Source organism: Bactrocera tryoni, unplaced genomic scaffold, assembly GCF_016617805.1.
Source record: "Bactrocera tryoni isolate S06 unplaced genomic scaffold, CSIRO_BtryS06_freeze2 scaffold_11, whole genome shotgun sequence".
Classification (NCBI taxonomy): Eukaryota; Metazoa; Arthropoda; class Insecta; order Diptera; family Tephritidae; genus Bactrocera; species Bactrocera tryoni.
The window spans coordinates 20,691,146-20,715,495 of record NW_024395824.1 but is presented as its reverse complement, the minus strand read 5'-3'; the positions used below and the strand labels follow the sequence as shown (position 1 = coordinate 20,715,495).

Genomic DNA, 24,350 nt, shown 5'->3' with positions numbered 1-24,350 from the left:
TAAATATAATTTTTTGCGCTTTTTTTTTGAAATTCCTGATTTTTTTTTAAATATTAAAAACAAAAATTTTGACACGATGCTTATAGGAACGACAAAGGATAATATAAAGAAGGTTCACACAAAATTTCAAGTAAATCGGTTGTATAGGTTTTGAGATAATGCCGGTACCGTGTGGAAAAAAGTAGTTTCGAGAAAAAGGCGTTTAAAAAATTCGATACGGCCGAACCGGGCTAGGTACTGCGTCACTAAAGTAACTGTAGCTCTTAAAATAATTTTAATTTTTAAAAATCCTTTCGAAGATATGTTCTAAACTTTAAATATATGAAAAAAAATCGAATTTTTCAAAATTCTAGAGTAGAATACCCCTTAAGGAATATGGGTTGTTCACATAGCTTAATTAGTACAGGAAAATGATCAGAAGATAGATTAGTACATGTTTCAGCGGTTATGTGCGATTTATCTATATTTTTGATCACAGCAAAGTCAATTAAATCTGGTATTTTCTTACGATCACTAGGCCAATATGTCGGCTTACCAGGAGATATTATTTCATGGATATTGTGCCTATTTATGACAGTTTGATACAGCTGTCGTCCTTTCGGATTAATGGGACGTGAGCCCCAGAACGTGTGTTTTGCGTTGTAATCTCCACCTGCTAGAAATCTTTGACCTAGTGTTCCAAAAAAGCCTTTAAATTCGATTTCTGTAATTTTAAACCGAGGTGGACAGTATGTAGCCGTAAGGTTTAAGTCACAACCTCGATTTTTTAGTGATATTGTTGTAGCTTGTCACTGTGGTGTAGCATGAGATTCTAGAGCATAGTGGTTTAAACGATTTCTAATCAACACTGCCGTGCCACCATGCGCTTTTCCATCTGGATTATTTGTGACATAGAGTCTAAATCCCGGTATATTGAAATTATTTTTATTTGTTAAATGAGTTTCTGATATAAGCATTACATCTATATTTTTTTCAGACAGAAATCTAATAATCTCTAATTTATGTTGGTTAACACCGTTAGCATTCCATATATCGACTTGACGTAGCCCCACAAAAAATAGTCTAAAGGCGTTAAATCGCATGATCTTGGTGGCCAACTTACGGGTCCATTTCTTGAGATGAAATGTTCTCCGAAGTTTTCCCTCAAAATGGCCATAGAATCGCGAGCTGTGTGGCATGTAGCGCCATCTTGTTGAAACCACATGTCAACCAAGTTCAGTTCTTCCATTTTTGGCAACAAAAAGTTTGTTAGCATCTTAGTTGACATGTGGTTTCAACAAGATAGCGCTACATGCCACACAGCTCGCGATTCTATGGCCATTTTGAGGGAAAACTTCGGACCTAAGACGCAGCCGCGGTCAACATTTAAATGAAATTATCTTCAAAAAGTAAATGTCATGAACCAATCTAACGTTTCAAATAAAGAACCGATGAGATTTTGCAAATTGTATGCGTTTTTTTTTTAAAAAAAGTTATCAAGCTCTTAAAAAATCACCCGATACATATGTTTAGTAAGCTCATTTTTTACTTAATAAATTTTGCAGCATTTGATTTTGTGATTTTATTAAATCTTGGATCATGTTTTGCATGGTAGACATAAATTGTGTCATACACTGTGTAAGATTTAAAATCATAGTTTCAATACCTCCATTTGGAGGATTTTGCGGCAGTTGCATTTGCACAGTGTTGTCTTTCACCACATTTGCATAGCTTCCTTGCATATTATTATTGTTAGAAGTAAGAGGATTCGAACTTTTATCTGCGGTTGCTATAATTTCATTTCAACCCCTGTAGTTAGCATTGGATAAGATAAGGAAAAAATTTAAAAGGTCATTAAAAAAACTGACACATACGAACGCCAAACCCTTTGAGGGTTTTACTATACTGACCTAGTACCATCACCCTGACTTGGAATTTCTCATCCCCCAGACAATAATCCCAAAAATGTTCCACAGTGTAATTATTTCCCTCACTGTACATATGTACATATTTGTTTAAATTTGAAAGTTTGATTCGGCTATGTGTATAATAACGTCTTTGAAAAATAATATACTCTTCTTATGTTTCTTTGTTCTGTTTCTAAATTCTGAAGGATATGTTTTGTCCAAACCATAATACAACAAAAACTAGTCTATTCAATAACTGTTATGTTCAGGTCACAGTAACAAATAAATAAAACGTATTTGTTCATATTTAAACAACGAAATTGAATGAATATACCATCAGCCTTATCACGCAATCACCGATTGTCGTCGGTTTTAATTTTTTCAGCTGAGGGAGGCTATTAGCATGGAGTGGGTAAAGACGTCGATATTTCAATGGCTCAGTCAACATTTTGTTGCATCTTAAAAGATGTATTGGGATTGCTTCAGTCCCATTTGTGCCCTCAGTGGATAAACCTTGAGTTAAGTAACGATGAAAAAAGAGAAGCAGAAAGGTATTTCCAGCCGCGATTTTGTGTGTAGACGCGACACATATTAAAATCGTTGCTCCGACTAAAGATAAGTTTCTCTGTTATAACCACAAAGGATACTTTAGTATAGTAGTGATTGAAACACTTCGCTTTTGGGTATTATACATACATACATATACGAGGTGTGTTCAAAAAGTATCGCGAATTTTGAATTTTCGCGGGTTATGTATATTCGAATTTTTTGTGGCGTTATGCTGGTACTCATGTCTCTCACTTATGCCGACAAGCTCGGCCATTTTGAATGTTCATTTAATTGTTGACAGCTGCTTTGCTTGCACGTGTTTTGGATCGTCTTCGATTTTTACCTATTCAGAAAAATGGCTCAAAGAACCTGTATCAAATTTTGTGTGAAAAACGAAATTAAGTGCGCGGATGCATTTCGAATGTTGACTGTGGCATACGGAGAAGCTACCTTGGACCGAAGCAACGTTTATTGGTGGTACAAAATGTTCTCAGAAGGCCGAGAAGATGTGAACGACGAAGAGCGTGCCGGATGCCCGAGCACTTCAACAACAGACGAAAAAATTAATGAAGTGGAGAAAATGGTATTGGCCAATCTTCGAATCACCGTTAGAGAAGTTGCTGAGGACCTAAACATATCGATTGGCAATTTATGCGCAATTTGCGCGAAGCAATCCGCCAGAAACGCCCGGATTTGTGGAAGAACAAAAATTGGCTTTTGCACCACGATAACGCCCCTGCTCACACATCGTTGCTTGTGCGCGACTTTTTGGCCAAAAACAACACACTAATGATGCCGCAGCCACCGTATTCCCCAGATCTGGCTCCCTGTGACTTTTTCTTGTTTCCTAAACTGAAGAGGCCCATCAGAGGACGACATTACGCTTCTCTTGACGAGATAAAGACGGCATCGAAGGAGGAGCTGAAGAAGATAAAAAAAAATGATTTTTTGAAGTGCTTCGAAGATTGAAAAAACCGTTGGCACAAGTGTATAATATCTCATGGGGATTACTTTGAAGGGGACAAAATAGATATTCATGAATAAATAAATAATTTTTGAAAAAACACCAAATTCGCGATACTTTTTGAACACACCGTATGTTACAAAAATTCCCAAAACGCCTTAAAAATTTTCAAACATCAAAATCGTGTTGTATTTGTACAGGAGATGCTGGATATGCCCTAGAACCATGGTTATTGACACCATTCCATACCCCTCCCTTAGGAAGCCCAGAAGAGAAATATAACAAAATACTGCAAAAGTGAGAAATATTGTAGAAGGAACAATAGGTGTTTTTAAAAATCGATTTAGATGTCTTCTGGGTGCTCGTGAGCTTCACTACGAGCCATGGAAGGCATCTCAAATTGTTAATATTGCGGCAGCGTTACATAACGTTTGTATTCACTATCGCGATGATGATATTTTAGAAAATAATTCGAGGCCAAATATTTTTACAGAAAATATTGAAATTTTTTTATTAAATTATAATGATGTAGCTTCACAAATCAGAGAAGCTATATGTGCAACACTTACACGAATATGATATCTTAAATAAATATTAAATCAAAATATTTTTAGTTTTATAGTATTTATTTAATAAATTTTTTTTTGATAAAGCTTGCAATTTTCTTTTCATCTACTTCTAACATTTGCTGTTTTATGGAATTCTTAGCAGCTATAAAATTCTCCATAGCTATGTTGTGCCTTTCAATTTCTTCCACTTCCGCTTTTTTCAAATCGTTTTGCTATTCCATTGCTCTGCCTAGTCGTCGTCCAACTTATCGAGAACCTTTTTCTGAAACTCGTTTTGAATTGAAAGTTGTTCTTTTATTAATTTGGCTGTACATGTATCACTTAGGTACGTCTAGGCAATGCTGGATTGCAGGTCACTTATGGCATTGATACATCGGCCAACGTCGGCTGCCATCGGTAATCCTATGCTCACTGTATTTTTAATTCCACTTGTACTCGTCTCTAATGCCGTTAGTATAATCACCGCTTCCTTCAATTCGTTGAAATGGTGCTGCCTATTTCTGCCGCCACCTTTTTATTTTCGACCAATTTTCTTTTTATGTAGGCCTTCCAGTCAAGCAATAGCTAATAAAAAATAAGTCAAACAAGTTTTAAATTACAATTAACAATAAAAACTACATTTTTATTATATTACCTTCTTCCAGCTGGAAATATCCTTGATCGGCGGACCAACACTGTTGAGTTCCTGGGCCATATTATTCCAAAAAGCTACCGCTTCTTCTTTAGGGCACTTATTTTACTGGTAACAAATATGTTATAGTTTGAATTCAATAGAAATTTACATTTTCCTTTTTTTAAATTTATTTCTCCGCTAGCAAAAACTTGTATAAAAATTCCGATAAAATTCAAAATTTAAGGTTCCGAGTGAATTCAGTGAATGCCACTCCCCAAATTTCGAACTTACGTTCGAAATTGATCGATTTTACATCTACGATGGATAGCGTGAGGGGCTGAATATATATTAAGAATATCGTATGAGATTTAATTAATTTAATTGATTTTGTATACGTTAACATTTATTTTTCATTGATTTTTTATTACTTAGTAATTACGATAATTTTGGCTTTTCTTTCCTGTCATCCACAGGTGGAAAGTGGTGGTGCGAGAGTGGCGCAAGTTTCAGTCAGAAATTTTTGTTTTGAATATCTGATAGTAAACAGTTGGCACTGGATGAAAAATATATAAGTTTCATTTGAATTAATAAAGAATTGAATGGAAAAATGTATTAAATTATTAACCGTTCCAACATAAATAAAGTGTTAAAGATTGAATTAAAGCCAATTTTCAAATTTAATTTAAATAAAATAAGAAATATAAATTTGTCAACAACATCAACTTTTGGAAAAACTTGCTGGAATCCATGTATATTACAACCATAAAACGACAAATAACGCGAACTTCATCGACTTGTTATAAACCGGTGCACGATAAAAATATCGAATAATCGTTGTGCTATTTAGATTACATTTATGTAAGTATCTGTGGTACGAAAACTCTATTAAGTGCTGGACGTTTAAAAATTGTTCAACAGATTATTGGAAAGAAATAAGTAGAGATTTTACAATTAACAATTAATATCTATTTATATATGTGTATATATACTATTTATATAAGAAAAAACAGCTTTCTTTAAAGTCAGAGGAAAGGACACCAATAACAAACAATCATATGTGCACATATATGTACACAAACATCAGCAGGTGCAACATTTAAAACATTTTTTACAACAATAACATGTCTGATCTTGGCAGTGGCGACGAAGGCATTTCTGGTTCAAGTAAGTTGCACAATAACTCTCTGTATAAATGCAAATCTGTAAAATTTATACTACTTATGGGGTAGTATGGTAAAAATTTTTCAAAATATCGAAAAAAATTTTTTTGCTATTGTGATTACTTTAAACCCTTAATAATAATGTAGAAAGCTTCCTTTGACTCAGATGGTAATGGAAAGTTTTTAAAAACGAGATCCGCCGCAAGGTGTCGTGCGCTCGAATCGCACAGCTGGATCTTTAAACGCATTTTTCTCGAAACAATGTTTTTTGAACTGGTACCCACGATTCCAGCCAATCTCCTTGGCCGATTTTTCTAATTTTTTTTTTGGAATTTTCAGAAAATACTTGGCTATCTAATATATCTAAAATATATGACACAATTAGTAACTAAAAACAGGCGAAAAAAAACACAAAAAAAAATTATCAATGCATTGTTTCAGTCTAAGGTCATTAGATAGCTATTCATATGTACTCTAAAATAAAATTTATCCCGTTCGTTTCAGATCATTCACATTGAAGAAATCGTGGGTACCACTTTTAAAGATGGGGTCTTTTAGTCACCCATATCTCCACCGGATATCAAGAAAAATTGAGACATTTTTTTTTTCTCTTGGCTATATTACATTTAGAATAACATATGAAAAACCTGAACTCTCAAATAAAAATTTGTGTGACAAAAAAATTCTTGAAAAAAGTTTTTTTTTTACCATTTTACCCCCTTAATAAATCTCACTGCAAGGTATCCACTTGTCCAGGCAACATTTTTTAATAAGTTAAATAAATACAGTCGGAAAAATTATGAAGCAAAGAACATTCTTTGAATGTAATGTACTGTTTTATTTATTTAAAATATTTCTGTCATTAACGTTTAAATTTCATATCGTCAACAACTCGGTATAAGAGAACTGTGGGACGGCATTTCAAATTCCTTACGTACAGCGGCAACCGAAGCCATTGGTTTTCGGAAAGTGCAAAAGAACAGCTGGTACGACGAGGAGTGCCGTGTCGCAGCGGAGAGAAAACAGGCTGCCTACCTCGCAACGTTCCGATCGACCACAACACGTGCGGGATGGGATAGATAGGCCGAAATGCGTGAGTACGAAGAGCTTGATAAGCTGGCCGACAGGGGTAATGCTCGAAAATTTTACGACAAAAGGGGCGGCTTACAGAAGGTTTCACGACCGGAGCATACTCTTGTATAACCCCCAAAGGTGATCTAGTGACCGATGCCCAGAGCATACCTAAATTATGGAGGGAACACTTCTCCAGCCTGCTGAATGGCAGTGAACGCACAACGCCAGGAGAAGGCGAACCCGATTCCCCAATCGATGACGATGGAGCAGACGTTCCATTGCCCGACCATGAAGAAGTTCGAATAGCAATTGCCCGCCTGAAGAATAACAAATCGGCAGCGCCGACGGATTGCCGACCGAGCTATTCAAACACGGCGGCGAAGAACTGATAAGGATGATGCATGCTCCTTATCAGTTCTTCGCTTCTTTGTAAAATATGGTCGGACGAAAGCATGCCCAACGATTGGAATTTAAGTGTGCTATGCCCAATCCATAAAAAAGGAGACCCCACAATTTGCGCCAACTACCGTGGGATTAGAATCCTCAACATCGCATATAAGGTTCTGAGCGTATTGTGTGAAAGATTAAAGCCCACCGTCAACAAACTGATTGGACCTTATCAGTGTGGCTTCAGACCCCGCAAATCAACAACCGACCAGATATTCACCATGCGCCAAATCTTGGAAAAAACCCGTGAGAGAAGAATCGACACACACCACCTCTTCGTCGATTTCAAAGCTGCTTTCGACAGCACGAAGAGGAGTTACCTTTATGCCGCGATTTCTGAATTTGGTATCCCCGCAAAACTAATACGGCTGTATAAACCGACGTTGAGTAACACCAAAAGCTCCGTCAGGATCGGGATGGACCTCTCCGAGCCGTTCGATACCAAACGAGGTTTCAAACAAGGCGACTCCCTATCGTGCGACTTCTTCAACCTGCTTCTGGAGAAAATAGTTCGAGCTGCAGAACTAAATAGAGAAGGTAACATCTTCTATAAGAGTGTACAGCTGCTGGCGTATGCCGACGATATTGATATCATCGGCACACCCGCGCCGTTAGTTCTGCTTTCTCCAGGCTGGACAAGGAAGCACAGAAAATGGGTCTGGCAGTGAACGAGGGCAAGACGAAATATCTCCTGTCATCAAACAAACAGTCGTCGCACTCGCGACTTGGCTCTCACGTCACTGTTGACAGTCATAACTTTGAAGTTGTAGATAATTTCGTCTATCTTGGAACCAGCATTAACACCACCAACAATGACAGCCTGGAAATCCAACGCAGGATTGCTCTTGCCAACAGGTGCTACTTCGGACTGAGTAGGCAATTGAAAAGTAAAGTCCTCTCTCGACAAACAAAAGCCAAACTATAAGTCGCTCATAATTCCCGTTCTGCTATATGGTGCAGAGGCTTAGACGATGACAGCAACCGATGAGTCGACGTTAAGAGTTTTCGAGAGAAAGGTTCTGCGAAAGATTTATGGTCCTTTGCGCATTGGCCACGGTGAATATCGCATTCGATGGAACGATGAGCTGTACGAGATATACGACGACATTGACATAGTTCAGCGAATTTAAAAACAGCGGCTGCGCTGGCTAGGTCATGTTGTCCGGATGGATGAAACCACTCCAGCTCTGAAAGTATTCGACGCAGTACCCGCCGGGGGAAGCAGAGGAAGAAGAAGACCTCCACTCCGTTGGAAGAACCAAGTGGAGAAGGACCTGGCTTCTCTTGGAATATCCAATTGACGCCACGTAGCGAAAAGAAGAAACGACTGGCGCGCTGTTGTTAACTCGGCTATAATCGCGTAAGCGGTGTCTACGCCAATTAGGAAGAAGAAGAACAATTATTAATATATTGGGTACTCGAAAAGGCATTGTGTCATACTATATAGTGTTGGAAAGGCGGGATTTTAAGCTTCATTTAACCAAAAATAAATTTGGGGAAGTTGAAAAAATGTTACAGCTGTTCAAAAATGAATGAAAATAATGAAGAAGTTCGCTATATTTTGAAATTTTTGTATACGGAGACGATGCTGTATCAGTTCGTGTAGCACAACAATGGTTCGCTCGAAAAGTTAATCAAATACGACAATAATGTGCAAAAAAGATCATGGTCCAAGGGTGGTGAAGAAAACAAATGGTCGCAAAGCCTATATTGACGCCCAGAAAGGTTATGCTTAGTGTTTTGTGGGATTGGAAAAGAATCATTCACTATGATCTGCTCCAGCCTGATCGAACGATTAATTCTACATTTTACTGTCAACAACTGATGGGATTGAGTCAAGCAATCGAAAAAAGCGGTCTGAACTGATCAACAGAAAGGGTTTCGTCTTCCATCAGGACTCTAGCATTGTCCTCACACATCTTTGATGACTCGGCAAAAACTGGGAAATCTTGGCAGGGAAGTTTTGATGCATCCACCATATAGCTCTGACCTTACATCATTGGACTACCATTTCTGTCAGTCAATGCAGAACTCCTTTAATGGAGTAAAGTTCGCTTCAAGAGAATCCTATGAAAATTACTTGTCGCAGGTTTTCGCCAAGAAACCAGAAAAATGTACACTAATGGAGTAATGTCTCTAATGGCAAAAGGTGGTGGAGCAAAATGGTACATATGTATTTGATGTTGAAATACGAAAAGACTCTTTCGACTACCCTATAAGCTAAGTTCGTGTCTATCCGAACATGTTATACTCTCAAAATTTGCATGGAACTAAGCTGAGGAAATGTGGAGTGCATATTAACTTCTTACTCAAAATGTTTATATGTATATGTACATATATGTATATATATACAAAAATAATGAAATGTGTATATATACAACATATAAACATTTTTAATAAGAAGTTAATATGCATTATTTGATTACAAACACATTTTTCTTATTAAACTATATTATGAGTAAGTTGTAGACTCACTCAGTTTCACTAGTACATTTTGCTTCGTGTGCGCAAAATTTATTTTAAAATCATTCTTATTAATTCATATGAGGTATATAAACTCATATAAACACATCTGTAGGGGCTAAATTAATATACTGGGTATATGAGGGAAATGGCAAACAAATAATTGGAAGTCATAATATCTGGGATATGAATTTTAGGTCAAAGTCAAGACCAATTTGATTTACATACAACACAAAGCCATATTCAGAAATCGGTGAAAACTTGCCTTTGATATAGCTAAAATTAGATATATGTAATATAACCTTATATAACTAAAATTAGGATTTTCAAACATCTAGGTTGTGGTACCTTAATGAAACTCACAGAGAGCATATTTTTCTGGTCATAGGATATAGTAAAAAATTGATAAAATCAGGTCAATGGTACCCAAATCTCTCATATACCTTTTATAAGATTTTTTTGGTTGGCTTTATACCACATATATTAGCCGTGTTTTATTTGACCATCATAAGCTAATAGCTACACCATGGACAAATAAAACGCATTAAGCTTATTTCATATTTTCGCTTAAAAACGAAGTGTGTTGGCAATGCGTGCGGGAACTGTCAGTTGATATTCAATTTGTTTCAAAATGTCTGATGTGGAGAAAAGGCTGGTTTGAATTCTTCAATGTGCAAACGGGATATTAAATGACTATATAAGTATATTTATTTTGTTCATTTGATGATATTAATACAAAAAAATTATAACAAATGTTCAGATTTGTATTAATTTTAACTTAAATACTACACATTTTCATCTGTCAAAATGAACTTTATCGTTATTGTCAACTACTTTTTTTTTGAAAAATTATAGCTATTGAGAATGAAATAAGGCAATGCCTCTAGTTCAATATACATACAAGCTATGATAGTTGTCATAATTATGTTGGCTAACCGTGCGATTCTGTGCTGTGATACAGTCTCAAGTCTCTAAATTTGAGATTTTAAGTTATATTAAATTTTCTATAACATAGTTAAAAACATAATTATCAATAAAAATAAAATATAAGTTGACTTTGTTTCATAATATTTACGAAATTTATGAAAAATTGATTTATTTTTAACCTTTTCGTGTTTGAGTTGTTTACAAAATATAAAAAACGACAATCTGATATCTATGATGATCTCTACTCAGTATATTCAAAATGGCAGACAAGAGTTCTTTTTAGTTTTGTGACCTGCTAACTATCAGGTTTCGAATTCGAGGCAATATTTTGAGACTAAGGCTAGAGATTGTTCAGTCAATAGTAACTAGTCACAAATTGAGACTTTACCTCAAAATGTCTCAAATAGAGACTGGTTACAGAATCCCGTTATAAGTCTTACAAAGTTAGGTAATAGCTTAATATGCTGGTCAAATAAAAGACGCCTATTGTTCAATATGTAAGATATTTTTGCAAAATTAACTAAACGTATCTTATTGGATATACTTTAGTTTAATGCCGAAAGTATGTTAAATTGTTCCACGAATTACCCAAATTGCTATATACTACATACATGTCATCATTTTCGTTATTCTAACAAATCATACGCCGAATATGTCGTCCAGTTTATAAAATCTATATTGTTTTTATAAAATTGTTTGAATATACTATATGTTGTCCCGTATATCTGATTAATGCCAAAAGTTTTCACAGTCAGGCCAGAACTTTTTTGCCTATTTGAACTTTTAGGTTGGTCAATATATGTGATATTTTAGTGAAATTAAGTTAAAAGCTTTCTTAAAAATTATGTGGTTTAGCCTATAATTGGAATAGAATTGGTTTCGACTTTGGTAAACACCTCATATTCCTAACTAATGAATTCCGATCATCAGACAGACGTTTTGCTCATCATCTCAAAAAAATTTAGCCTTTTCGATTGATTTTGTGTCAGATATACCTTAGTTGAGGACCTAGCCTAACCTACTTGATGATGATTTTAATATAATTTTGGGAAGAAAAATATAGTTATAAAACGTTTTTAGTGGATGACTTATAAAACAAGTTAAAAAGACACAAAATTGTTTGCAATTTATTCATTCACAATTACGTCGAGAAAAATTGCTAACTCCTTCGTAACAATTTTAAAATAAAGTTTTTTTAAGTTATCTGAAGGTTTATCTCCCCGCTTTGATTTTGGCAACTTGCAAGAGTACTAAATGTTCGGTTACACACGAATTCAGCGCTTTCTTACTTGTTGAGAGTGAAATCGTATACTTTAAATATATTTTGTGCAATATTTTATGTATTTCTATAATGTAATTTGTGAGGATGAGAGACCCCCCTCTTGATGACGACCATGGCAAACGAAATAAGGACTTCGATATCAGAGCATGCACCTGGAATGTCCGGACCCTTAATCGGGAAGGTGACGCTGCCCAGCTGGTTGATGTCCTCACGAAAATAATGGCGACATGACCGCCGTCCAAGAAATACGATGGACGGGACAATTACGAGGCGAGTAGACCATATAAAGGAGCGCAAGTTTGGTGTTGGATTCGTGGTGGGAGAGAGACTCCGTCGCCGAGTACTATCATTCACTCCGGTGAATGAACGTCTAGCCACAATCCATATCAAAGCGATGTTCTTCAACATATTGCTGATTTGCGCCCACGCTCCGACGGAAGAGAAGGACGATGTGACCAAAGATGCCTTCTATGAGCGCTTGGAGCGTGCTTATGAGAGCTGCCTCCACCACGATGTCAATATCGTGCTTGGGTGGGCAAAAAAGGTATATTTGGCACTACGGTCGGTAAATTCTGCCTCCACGGCGAAACATACCCAAATGGGTTTGAGGCTGATCGACTTCGCCGGGGCCCGAAATATGGTTATCTGTGGTACTAGATTCCAGCCCAAGAAGATACATCAAGCCACCTGGCTGTCTCCGGATCGAAAAGCCACCAACCAGATCGATCATGTACTGATAGACGGAAGACACGTCTCTAGTGTTCTAGACGTGCGTACGCTCCGAGGTCCTAACATCGACTCGGACCACTATCTTGTTGCAGCCAAGATTCGCACCCGCCTCTGTGCAGCAAAAAACGCACGTCAAGAAACACTAGGAAGGTTCGACGTCGGGAAGCTGCAATCACAACAGACATCCGAACGATTTGCTACTCGGTTTGCACTCCTGCTCTCTGAGGGCACTCGTCAACAACTCGGTATAAGGGAACTGTGGGACGGCATTTCAAACTCCCTACGTACAGCTGCAACCGAAACCATTGGTTTTCGGAAAAATGCAAAAAAACAGCTGGTACGACGAGGAGTGCCGTGTCGCAGCGGAGAGAAAGCAGACTGCCTACCTCGCAACGTTACAATCGACCACAACACGTGCGAGATGGGATAGATACCGAGAGTCGAAGAGGGAAGCGAAACGCATTTGCAGACAGAAAAAGAAAGAGGCCGAAATGCGTGAGTACGTTTGGTTTGATAAGCTGGTCGACAGGGGTAATGCTCGAAAATTCTACGAACAAATGCGGCGGCTTACAGAAGGTTTCAAAACCGGAGCATACTCTTGTATAACCCCCAAAGGGTTCGCCAGGAGAAGGAGAACCCGATTCCCCAATCGATGACGATGGAGCAGACGTTCCATTGCCCGACCATGAAGAAGTTCGAATAGCAATTGCCCGCCTGAAGAACAACAAAGCGGCAGGGGCCGACGGATTACCGGCCGAGCTATTCAAACATGGCGGCGAAGAACTGATAATGAGCATGAATCAGCTTCTTTGCAAAATATGGTCGGAAGAAAGCATGCCGAACGATTAGAATTTAAGTGTGCTCTGCCCAATCCACAAAAACGGAGACCCCACAATCCGCGGCAACTACCGTGAGATAAGCCTCCTCAACATCGCGTATAAGGTTCTATCGAGCGTATTGTGTGAAAGAATAAAGTCCACCGTCAACAAACTGATTGGACCTTATCAGTGTGGTTATAGACCTGGCAAATCAACAACCGACCAGATATTCACCATGCGCCAAATCGTGGAAAAGACCCTTGAAAGGAGAATCGACACACACCACCTCTTCGTCGATTTCACAGCTGCTTTCGAGAGCACGAAAAGTAGCTGCCTTTATGCCGCGATCTCTGAATTTGGTATCCCCGCAAAACTAATACGACTGTGTAAACTGACGTTGAGCAACACGAAAAGCTCCGTCAGGATCGGGAAGGACCTCTCCGAGCCGTTCGATACCAAACGAGGTTTCAGACAAAAGTCGCCCTATCATGCAACTTTTTCAATCTGCTGCTGGAGAAAATAATTCGAGCTGCAGAACTTAATCGAGCAGGTACAATTTTTTATAAGAGTGTACAGCTGCTGGCGTATGCCGATGATATTGATATCATGGGTATAATGGGTCTGGCAGTGAACGAGGGCAAGACGAAATATCTCCTGTCATCAAACAAACAGTCGTCGCATTCGCGACTTGGCACTCACGTCACTGTTGATAGTCATAACTTTGAAGTTGTAAATAATTTCGTCTATTTAGGAACCAGTATTAACACCACCAACAATATCAGCCTGGAAATCCAACGCAGGATTGCTCTTGCCAACTGGTGCTACTTTGGACTGAGTAGGCAATTGAAAAGTAAAGTCTTCTCTCGACAAACAAAAGCCAAACTATAAGTCGCTCATAATTCCCGTTCTGCTATATGGTGCAGAGGCTTGGACGATGACAGCAACCGATGAGTCGACGTTACGAGTTTTCTAGAGAAAGGTTCTGGGAAAGATTTATGGTCCTTTGCTCGTTGGCCACGGCGAATATCGCATTCGATGAAACGATGAGCTGTACGAGATATACGACGACATTGACATAGTTCAGCGAATTAAAAGACAGCGACTACGCTGGCTAGACATGTTGTCCGGAAGGACGAAAACACTCCAGCTCTGAAAGTATTCGACGCAGTACCCACTGGGGGAAGCAGAGGAAGAGGATGACCTCCACTCCGTTGGAAGGACCAAGTGGAGAAAGACATGCCTTCGCTTGGAATATCCAATTGGCGCCACGTAGCGAAAGGAAGAAACGACTGGCGCGCTGTTGTTAACTCGGCTATAATCGCTTAAGCGGTGTCTATGCCAATTAAGAAGAAGAAGAATTTGTGTACTGTGTGGTGAAAGAATATTGGAATTTAAATTTGTGATAATGGGAAGTAAGTGATTTCGCATATTCTCACACTGTGATAAAATACAAATATAACGTTACGCATAGAAATTGTTGAAAGTGATGGAGTAGTTCCTGAGTTGTTACGCTACGCAAATTTTCCAATTTTTACAACGCATCGCTTGAAACGGTTCAATTTTAGTAGTAAAATGGTATGCTTCTGACATATTTATTTAGGAATTTATGGCACCTTGAGCAGTTTTCAACATAACCATTTTAGGGTGAGATGTGAAAATAGTCCCTTAGCAAGTTTGGTCGACGTAGCTTATGGTTTATTGTTGTTTCATCGCTATTTTACTCAAGTTGACACTTGCACAAACGGACGGACAGACAGTCACCCTAAATTCAACTTGACTCGTCGTAACGATCTTTTATATGTGTACATACATATATGCCTCTATATCGGACGCGATTTGTTTAGGATGGTACAAACAACCGTTAGGTGAACCAAAGTAGTCTATATGGTTTGTTCGGAAAGTTATACGGCTGATTTTCTTCCGCCGCGATTGTACTTCGAAGCGTGCGCGCACCTACTGTATTCGGTAGAGGGTGTTCCTAGCTAACGATTGAGCGACTGGTCAGTTGTTTCCGAGCACCTGGAGAGTAATGACAAACATTTTCTCTCGACGTGTTTCTGTGAGTGGTGCAAGGCGATAATGCAACGTTTGTTAGAGCAGAGGTACGCGATTAAATTCTGCGTGAAACTCGGTAAATCTACGACAGAAACGTTTGAATAACGTAATCACAGGTTACGAGTCATGGATCTTTGAGTATGATCCCGAGATAAAGAGGCAATCTTCCGAGTGGCACACGGTGGCGTCTCCTCGCCAAAAAAGGGAAGAATGAGTAGATCCAAAGTGAAAATGATGTTCATTGTCTTTTTTGACATCAGAGGAATCGTTTACCATGAATTTATTCCTCCTAGACAAACCGTGAACGCCAAGTTTTACGTGGAAGTCCTCGAGAGACTCAAACAAAAGGTCAGTCGGACATGACACCGACAAAAAGAAACCCTGGCCTAGGGGTAAAAAGGTAGGCCCCCCTCCCGATCTAATTAATGAAAACATGGTTCTGTTGAAATCTGTTTACTATCATGGTTTAGGAACGTGCAACTTAAATAATAACATTTTCAATTATTTAGAAACTAGAATTGACCTTTTCGAATATTGCCGGCCGCGAAAGCGTCGATAATAGTCTGGAAATCCTATTTCTTGGTTAATTCTGCCTCTAGGTACAGCGTAGCTTGTTCTGAAATCCTACCTTGTTACAAGCTTGATCGTTGCTAAAGCACCAAACAAACGTTCTCCTATTTAAATTAAAACGAGTAAAGTGTAAAATAGTTTCTAAGTGATGCAAATAGTAAGTAAAACGGGTTTCAAAATTTGGTGTTTTTTTGTGATCGATCAGCAAGAATAGAGAAAGCGATATATCAGCTTAGAAATCATTCCTAGAATTCCTCATGCCAACAAGTGCTATTTGTACCAGATAATGAAGAAGATAAATACTCTTTCAATGAGGAAAAACAAGATTTAATTTTCATATCCGATTAAATCATTTCTGAGATTTTCGTGATCTAATTTTGTATGAGTTGCCAGAGTTTTTTTAAACAAGAACTATTGCACCCAAATCAATTTATATATTGAAAAATCTTCTAAATGGGCTGAAAACTCGTTGACCTGATCCAGAGATTTTGCCACTATTAAAATATCTCTATCCTTCTCTTTGGATATTATATAGTGAAAAAAATGTTTAGAGTTTGTTTGATTCCTGATGTGAAAACGTGAATGTTAACGCATAGCAAAGGCTTGTTCCGTGTTACGACATATCTGGTGCAGCTCAAATAATGCACCCTACTCAGGAAAACCTCAAGAGGCAGTAATACCAGAAAAGATCGCGAATTCATAAAATGTTGTTAGAGATGTCGCCAACTTTAATCTTTAGCGCAGTCTGTAATCCTTCATGCAGGGGCTTTGTAGGGGTTAGTCGCCAGCGATAAGAGAAGACACTAATTTTTAATCCCAAACATAGCAATGAAAAAGGTTTCATCCAAAAAAATCTGGAAACCCCAAAAAGCTGATTGAACAAAAAAATGTTTAATCCCAAGGTTATAATTAAAGTTCAAAAAAATAAGTTTACATTTTTTCGCGTTTACGTACGCGTGTACGAAGGAGAACTTTCCTGATATTTTGTCCTTTTGCCAAAAAGGTATAGTGTTATGTCAAAATTTTCCCTAACTCCAATATACCTAAGATAAAGATGCTATCTTATTAACTATCTGTTTACTGCCTTACATATCGGCCAATATGGGAGACTATCTAAGTACATATCGGTCAATATGGAAGACTATCTAAGCAGTATATACAAGTATAATGATTTTCGCTATTTATGTCAGATAAATCGACCGATGATCGTAGAAACATGTTCTAGAGCATACTTTTAATATACAGTGAAACCTCTACTTGTGGACACCTCCAATAAGCGAACGCCTCTCTTAACCGGACAAAAATTCAAGGACCAAGTTCTACTTTGCGTCTTCAGAACAAATTTCCATCTAACACCCGGACCCTCTAATGACCCGGACACATTTTGATACTCTTGCAGCCAGTTGCTACAGAGTATTATAGTTACGTACGTACCACCTAAAACTAAGCGAGATAGGTATAGAGTTATATACATATGTATAAATGATCAGGATGACGAGAAAAGTTGAAATCCAAATGACTGTCTCTCTGTCTTTCCATCCGTGCAAGCTGTAACTTGAGTAAAAATTTAGATATCTCGATGACACTTGGTATGTGGGTTCCTTAGCAAAAAAAAAGTTTCGAATTCGTAGAAGAGCGTAATCGGAAGACTACGACGCCCACAAATCGTCAAGGGCCGTAACTAAGCATCAAATTAAGATATAAAACTGTAATTTGGCACAGACAATCTCAGTAACAAGGGGCACCTGTGGGCAATATTTTTTGAAAAAGTGGGCGTGGCCCCGCCCTCTAACAAGTTTAATGTACATATCTCTTAAACCACTTAAGTACAATAATCAAATTTGCTGAGTACAAATCTTATAAGAACCTCATTCACTCCCCATATAACGGTACTGTTGAAAACTATTAAAAGCGCGACAAATCAATAACTAAATGCGCCAGAAAAGTAAAAATTTATAGCCGGGATAGTATGACAAGGCTTTATAGGGGCGGGGTAAAAATTAAACGATGGGCGCGGCACTGCCAATTTTTTGTTAAAATCCTATATTTCGTGTCAATCGGACAATAACCACGCCTACTTCCCATATAGCACAATTTTAAATTCCACTTAATTCTTTTACTTCCCAGTACACAAATCAAGAAGCAATTAATATAATGGGGTTAAACTTTGCACGAATAATGCCTTTAATGTATACCATCTTATGACAAAAATTGTTCAAATCCAATCCTCTGTACCGAATATGTGGACCCCAGTGTACGTAAAGTTGACTTTTGATCGAAAATATCGTTGAAATCGGGTAAATTCTTCGCTGAGCCTATATACCTAATATAAAGATTTTCCAACTTCCTGATGACTTTATGCTGGATATATCGGCCAATATTTGAGTTATCTCAATGAAAATTTCAGAACCTATTTTACTCATACAGTATACCATTCTGCCTAAAATGGATACAATTGACTATGTATAATGATTAGGGTTCTTCTAACAAATTGTATGCCGAATATATATATAGATCATTGTATAAGTTATAGATATATAGTGTATGTATATATAAAGTTTCTTAGATTGCGATCCTCTGGTTAACGTTTTACTCCTTAAATATTTCCCTGGCTTTAATTCTAGCAAGTTGCAAGAGTATAAAATGTTCGGTTGCACCCGAACTTAGCTCTTCCTTACTTATTTACTACTTTTTATTTTCATTACCTCTCGTAAGCGGACGCGGGCCTCTCGATAACGGACAAGAAATTTGAATTGCTAAACGAAAGTGTAAAAAACAGTAAAAACCTCTGATAAGCGGACGTGAAACTCTTATTTGCGGATAACGAAGACCAAAAGAAAACGGAACAAACAGTAACATGTTATGATGCAACGGGATCTATATGTAATAATTTGTAGCTATTGACATGAAAAATTTAATAATTATGATTCATTCGATTTGTTGCAAATCGTTTAGTCGTGTTAATCAATCAACAGGGAAAAGATGCCACAAAAAAAGAAAATACTTTCTATTAAAGAAAAAATGGAAATTTTAAATGTGTTGGAGAAAGAAAATTTATCTGTTCATGCACTCGGAAAAAGGTTAGTAAAAATTTCTTTACTTTTATTTGTTTGCTTTTAATGATTCGATATTTGAAAAACCCAGGCTGTCACTGTTCTGAAAAAAGGAAGACATTAAAGAGATATGGTTGAGTGGAGATAACATAAGTAAATAAAAAGAAAAACTTCTTAAATAGTGATGGTTCAAAAATAGACAATTTGTGCGGGTCAATTAGGAGTTCAAGCTTTTTCGGCATCAAATGGATGGGTGGAAAAATGGCGGAAAGGACATAATGTGACTTTCAAATGCATATGTGGAGAATCTGCTGAGGTTAACCCTGAGGATGTACATACATCAATTCAAACAAAAGCTACCAGACTTATTATTGGGCTACAGACCAGAAGATACATATATTTAACGCAGATGAAACTGAAGCGATTATTGAAAGAAAGATTAACAGTGCTATTGTGTGTCAATATGGCTGGAGATAAAGAAAAACCGTTAGTGTTCGGAGAAGCAACATGCCCTCGAGCGTTAAAAAATTGCGATTGAGGAAGGCCGCCAGTTGAATGGAAGTCAAAAATCGAAAGCTTGGATGTCTCGTGAAATTACGTGTGAGCGCTACTAACGTTTGATAAAAAATGGGCTATTTTTGGACAATATCACAATTCACGCTCAGAATATTAAACTTAATTACATAAAGTTGATCTTTTTACCTGCTAATACAACATCCGTTTGTCAGCCCCTTGATCAGGGCATTATACAGTATTTCAAATGTCACTGCAGATGCAATATTATAAAACATATATTGACAAGAGTAGACGACATTTCAATAAACAAACTTTAAAAAATATTTGACATTTTGGAGGCTGTTTATTTTATTAATACTGCATGGGACAATGTAACAATGGAAACAATAAAAAACTGCTTTTCAAAAGCTGGTTTTCAAACTTCGATGCAGAGGACGATATTGCCATATTGACGTTATCGGCTTTGATAAAGATTTTAAATTAAAATGTGGAAGGGCAGCATTCCGACGACTTCTTGTTAATCAACGAAATTGTGACTACAGATGACAATAATATTGACATTATCATTGACGAAAATGTTACAAAGGAATTATCTGATAAAGAAACCGAAGACCTAAATGAAGTATGCTCCCAATAAATAATGTATGTAGAATTTATTATAACTATGAAATATCTGACAATAAAAATGAAATATGTAAATAATGACCAATAAATCTAATTTATTTGAGAAAAGTTTTGATTCGTCCACTCCTATAAGCGGACATCGCCGATAATCGGAAAAAATTATGGACCCGTCAGTGTCCGGTTATGGGAGGTTTCACTGTTAATGCAAATAAATAATGGTAAATACAATCAGCTCAGATCTTCGGTTAGCCCTGATATACCCATTATGATTTTTTTATGAAATTAAGCAAAACTTGTTAAATGATTTAACGCCGAATAACATCAACCTTTGCTTTGGCCCTCTAACCTTTAATATAGTATAGCAAATTACGCTTATTTGCAGTATTCGACCATGTACTACTTGTAATATTACGAGACTCTTTCTGAATTTACTCCAAATGCTGTCGGCTATGTATTTATATAAAGAATTGCTGCCGTTGGGTCCAAATTTTTTTTCTTGGCTCTGACCCAAAGAAATGGTCCAGCTAAGAACGTAGGGTTAACTGCACTTCGGAAGGGATTTCCGATGACCATTCAACAGAAAAACGTTTGGTTATCTATACAATCTCTTTATATACTTGCTTTTTAAAATTACTTTAACAAAAGATAAATTGATTTTGAAGGCAGTTAATAAAAAAGGAGGTAAAAACTTTCGCTAGAAATTCCGTGAAGCTGATGCAGAGGTCGCCAAGTAATACTATTTATTTTTCTTCTTCTTTATTCTACAAAGAAGCTCATGCATGCTTCTTATCAGTTCTTCCCCGCCGTGTTTGAATAGCTCGGCCGGCAATCCATCGAACACCGCCGCTTTGTTGTTCTCCGTCCGCTGTCCGCTCCATGGTCATCAATTGGGGAATCGGGTTCGCCTTCTAGCGTTGTGCGTTCACTGCCATTCAGCAGGCTGAAGAAGTGTTCCCTGCATAATTTTAGTATGCTCTGGCCACCAGTCGCTAGATCACCTCCTTGGGTTCTACATGAATATGTCGCTTCGCTTCTGTTTGTCGCCGCATTTTTTATTTTAGTTTTCGAACATTACCCCTGTCGGCCAGCTTGTCAACCTCTTCATACTCACTCATTTCGGCCTTTTTCTTTTTTTTGTCTAACACTATGTCTCGCTTCCCTCTTCAACTCTCGGTATCTATCCCATCTCGCACGTGTTGTGGTCGATTGTAACGTTGCGAGGTAGGCAGTCTGCTTTCTCTCCGCTGCGACACGGCACTCCTCGTCGTACCAGCTGTTCTTTTGCATTTTTCCGAAAACCAATGGTCTCGGTTGCAGCTGTACGTAGGGAGTTTGAAATGCCGTCCCACAGTTCTCAGAGAGCAGGAGTGCAAGTCGACTAGAAAACCGTTCGGCTGTCTGTTGTGATTGCAGATTCTCGACGTCGAATCTTCCTTGTGTTTGTTGACGAGCGTTTTTTCCAGCACAGAGGCGTGTACGAATCTGGACTGCAACAAAATAGTGGTCCGAGTCGATGTTAGGACCTCGGATCGTACGCACGTCCTGAACACTACGGGCAAGTAGCTTGATGTATTAATGTATGTATTTATTTATGCTGGAATCTAGTATTACAGATAGCCATATTTCGGGCTCCGGCGAAGTCTGTCGCCGTATATCGTTCCATCGAATGCGATATTCGCCGTTGCCAATGCGCAATGGACCATAAATCTTTCGCAGAACTTTTCTCTCGAAAACTCTCAACGTTGACTCATCTGTTGTTGTCATCTTCTAAGTCTCTGCACCATATAGCAGGACGGGAATAATGAGGGACTTATAGAGTTTTGTTTCTGTTCGTCGAGATAGGACTTTGCTTCTCAATTGCCTACTCAGTACGAAGTAGCACCTGTTGGCAAGAGTTATCCTGCGTTGGATTTACAGGCTGACATTGTTGGTGGTGTTTACGCTGGTTCCCAAATATACGGAACTATCTTCAACTTCAAAGTTATGACTGTCAACAGTGACGTGAGAGCCAAGTCGCGAGTGCGACGACTATTTGTTTGATGACAGGAGATATTTCGTCTTGCCCTCGTTCACTGCCAGACCCATTATACCCATGATATCAATATCATCGGCATACGCCAGCAGCTGTACACTCTTATAAAAAATTGTACCTGCTCGATTAAGTTCTGCAGCTCGAATTATTTTCTCCAGCAGCAGATTGAAAAAGTCGCATGATAGGGCGACTCTTGTCTGAAACCTCGTTTGGTATCGAACGGCTCGGAGAGGTTCTTCCCGATCCTGATGGAACTTCTGGTGTTGCTCGACGTCAGTTTACAAAGCCGTATTAGTTTTGCAGGGATACCAATTTCAGACATCGCGGCATAGAGGCATCTCGTTTTCGTGCTGTCGAAAGCAGCTTTGAAATCGACGAAGAGGTGGTGTGTGTCGATTCTCCTTTCACGGGTCTTTTCCAAGATTTGGCGCATGGTGAATATCTGGTCGGTTGTTGATTTGCCAGGTCTAAAGCCACACTGATAAGGTCCAATCAGTTTGTTGACGGTGGGCTTTAATCTTTCACACAATACGCTCGATAGAACCTTATATGCGATGTTGAGGAAGCTTATCCCACGGTAGTTGGCGCAGATTGTGGGGTCTTCTTTTTTATGGATTGGGCAGAGCACACTTAAATTCCAATCGTTGGGCATGCTTTCGTCCAACCATATTCTACAAAAAAGCTGATGCATTCTCCTTATGAGTTCTTCACCGCCGTGTTTGAATAGCTCGGTCGGCAATCCATCGGCCCCCACCGCCTTGTTGTTTTTCAGACGGGTAATTGCTATTCGAACTTTTTCATGGTCGAACAATTAATGTTGGAGAAAAAAAATAAAAAAGCTATATCATAAAAACTAGAGCTGATAGAGACAAATTGATTACAGATTTGAATTCAGCGCGCCCAAATTAACTAGAATCAGTTGATAAATTTTTAATGCGAAATTGTTTTGCGAAATGTTTTTTTTAGGTCATAAGTTAAGAGGAGGGTATAAAAAAGCTATATCATGAAAACTAGAGCTGATGGAGACAAACTGATTGCAAATTTGAATTCAGCGCGCCCAAATTAACTAGAATCAGTTGATAAATTCAAAGAAGCAAAAATTTTTTTTAATTTTGTCAGGCATTGTTTTCTACGTTTGTATTCTACGAGCTCTATTTTATTTGCTCCAAACGTGGTTAGATTCTTGAAATAACAGCCCTTGGTCGGATGAGATCAATTCCAACAACGTAGATTTGTCTGTTCTAGGAATTGGCTCTATTACGAATTGATCGTTCTTTCGATTAGAACTTATGTATTAAAAACAGTGAGGTTGAATATTTACTATAATTTAAAGTTTTTAGATATAGTCTATCATAAATGTATAATATAATTAATTATTTCAGAATACAATGCAAGCGGCATGGAAGGCACAGGTGGAAGAAGTGACTTCGATTCTTCTGGCAAGGGTAAGTGTACATTGACGAATTAAGTTTAGATTGTAATGACCAAAATGCTTGATTCAGCAAATGAGTCAGGGAAAAGCTGTAGATTGTTTGTATTTTCAGCAGCTTTTTTTGAGGTTCGTAGGTAGGTAGGTAAGAGTGCAGCCCTGTTATCCTTCCGGTTCAATTAGCACTGGTTGTGCCATTTTGATGCGATTAGTGCACCATATCTTTCAAACCATTTTGAGGTTTCGATGAAGCTACTTATGTCCGATATGCTTTTAGTAGAAATCCATTTAAGGTTTGGTGTTTGATGGATTCCACGTGTTCTGTGTGAGATCTGCGATGGGGCTGGGCATTCACAGAAAAATGGAAAATTGTTGTCATATGGTGGCCATAATTGTTTAGTTATAATACATTTCGTTATGTTTCCCCATCTGTTATTTGCAACTTGTTGAAATTGTCTATTGATCTCTTTTTTGATCGATCCCAGCGGGCTTGGTATTAGCTCCGCTTTGGATTCGTTGAGGAAAGCTCCTGCCTTTGCCAACTCGTCGACTTTTTCGTTGCCGAAAATGTACTTGTGGCCAAGAACCCA

At 38.0% G+C, this 24,350-nt stretch overlaps 1 protein-coding gene across 12 annotated transcripts in view; it reads left to right on the top strand.

Annotated features, from left to right (window-relative positions):
- Positions 1-23,802, top strand: part of LOC120779675 — a 61,827-nt gene extending 38,025 nt beyond the window's left edge. For 7 of the 12 annotated variants that reach the window (XR_005705707.1, XR_005705710.1, XR_005705704.1 and 4 more), the window contains exons 2-4: positions 5,055-5,439; positions 5,592-5,745; positions 23,714-23,802. Coding sequence is in view for 4 of the 12 variants with exons in the window: in XM_040112033.1 (XP_039967967.1) it covers positions 4,613-4,710; positions 4,784-4,910; positions 5,055-5,153 (324 nt within the window). In the remaining 8 variants the exon portion in view is untranslated. Of the gene's footprint in view, positions 1-4,612; positions 4,711-4,783; positions 4,941-5,054; positions 5,440-5,591; positions 5,746-23,713 lie in introns of those variants that run through there. The other 5 variants (XM_040112033.1, XM_040112032.1, XM_040112034.1 and 2 more) reach the window with 3 other exon arrangements.
- The last annotated feature ends 548 nt before the right edge of the window (positions 23,803-24,350 follow it).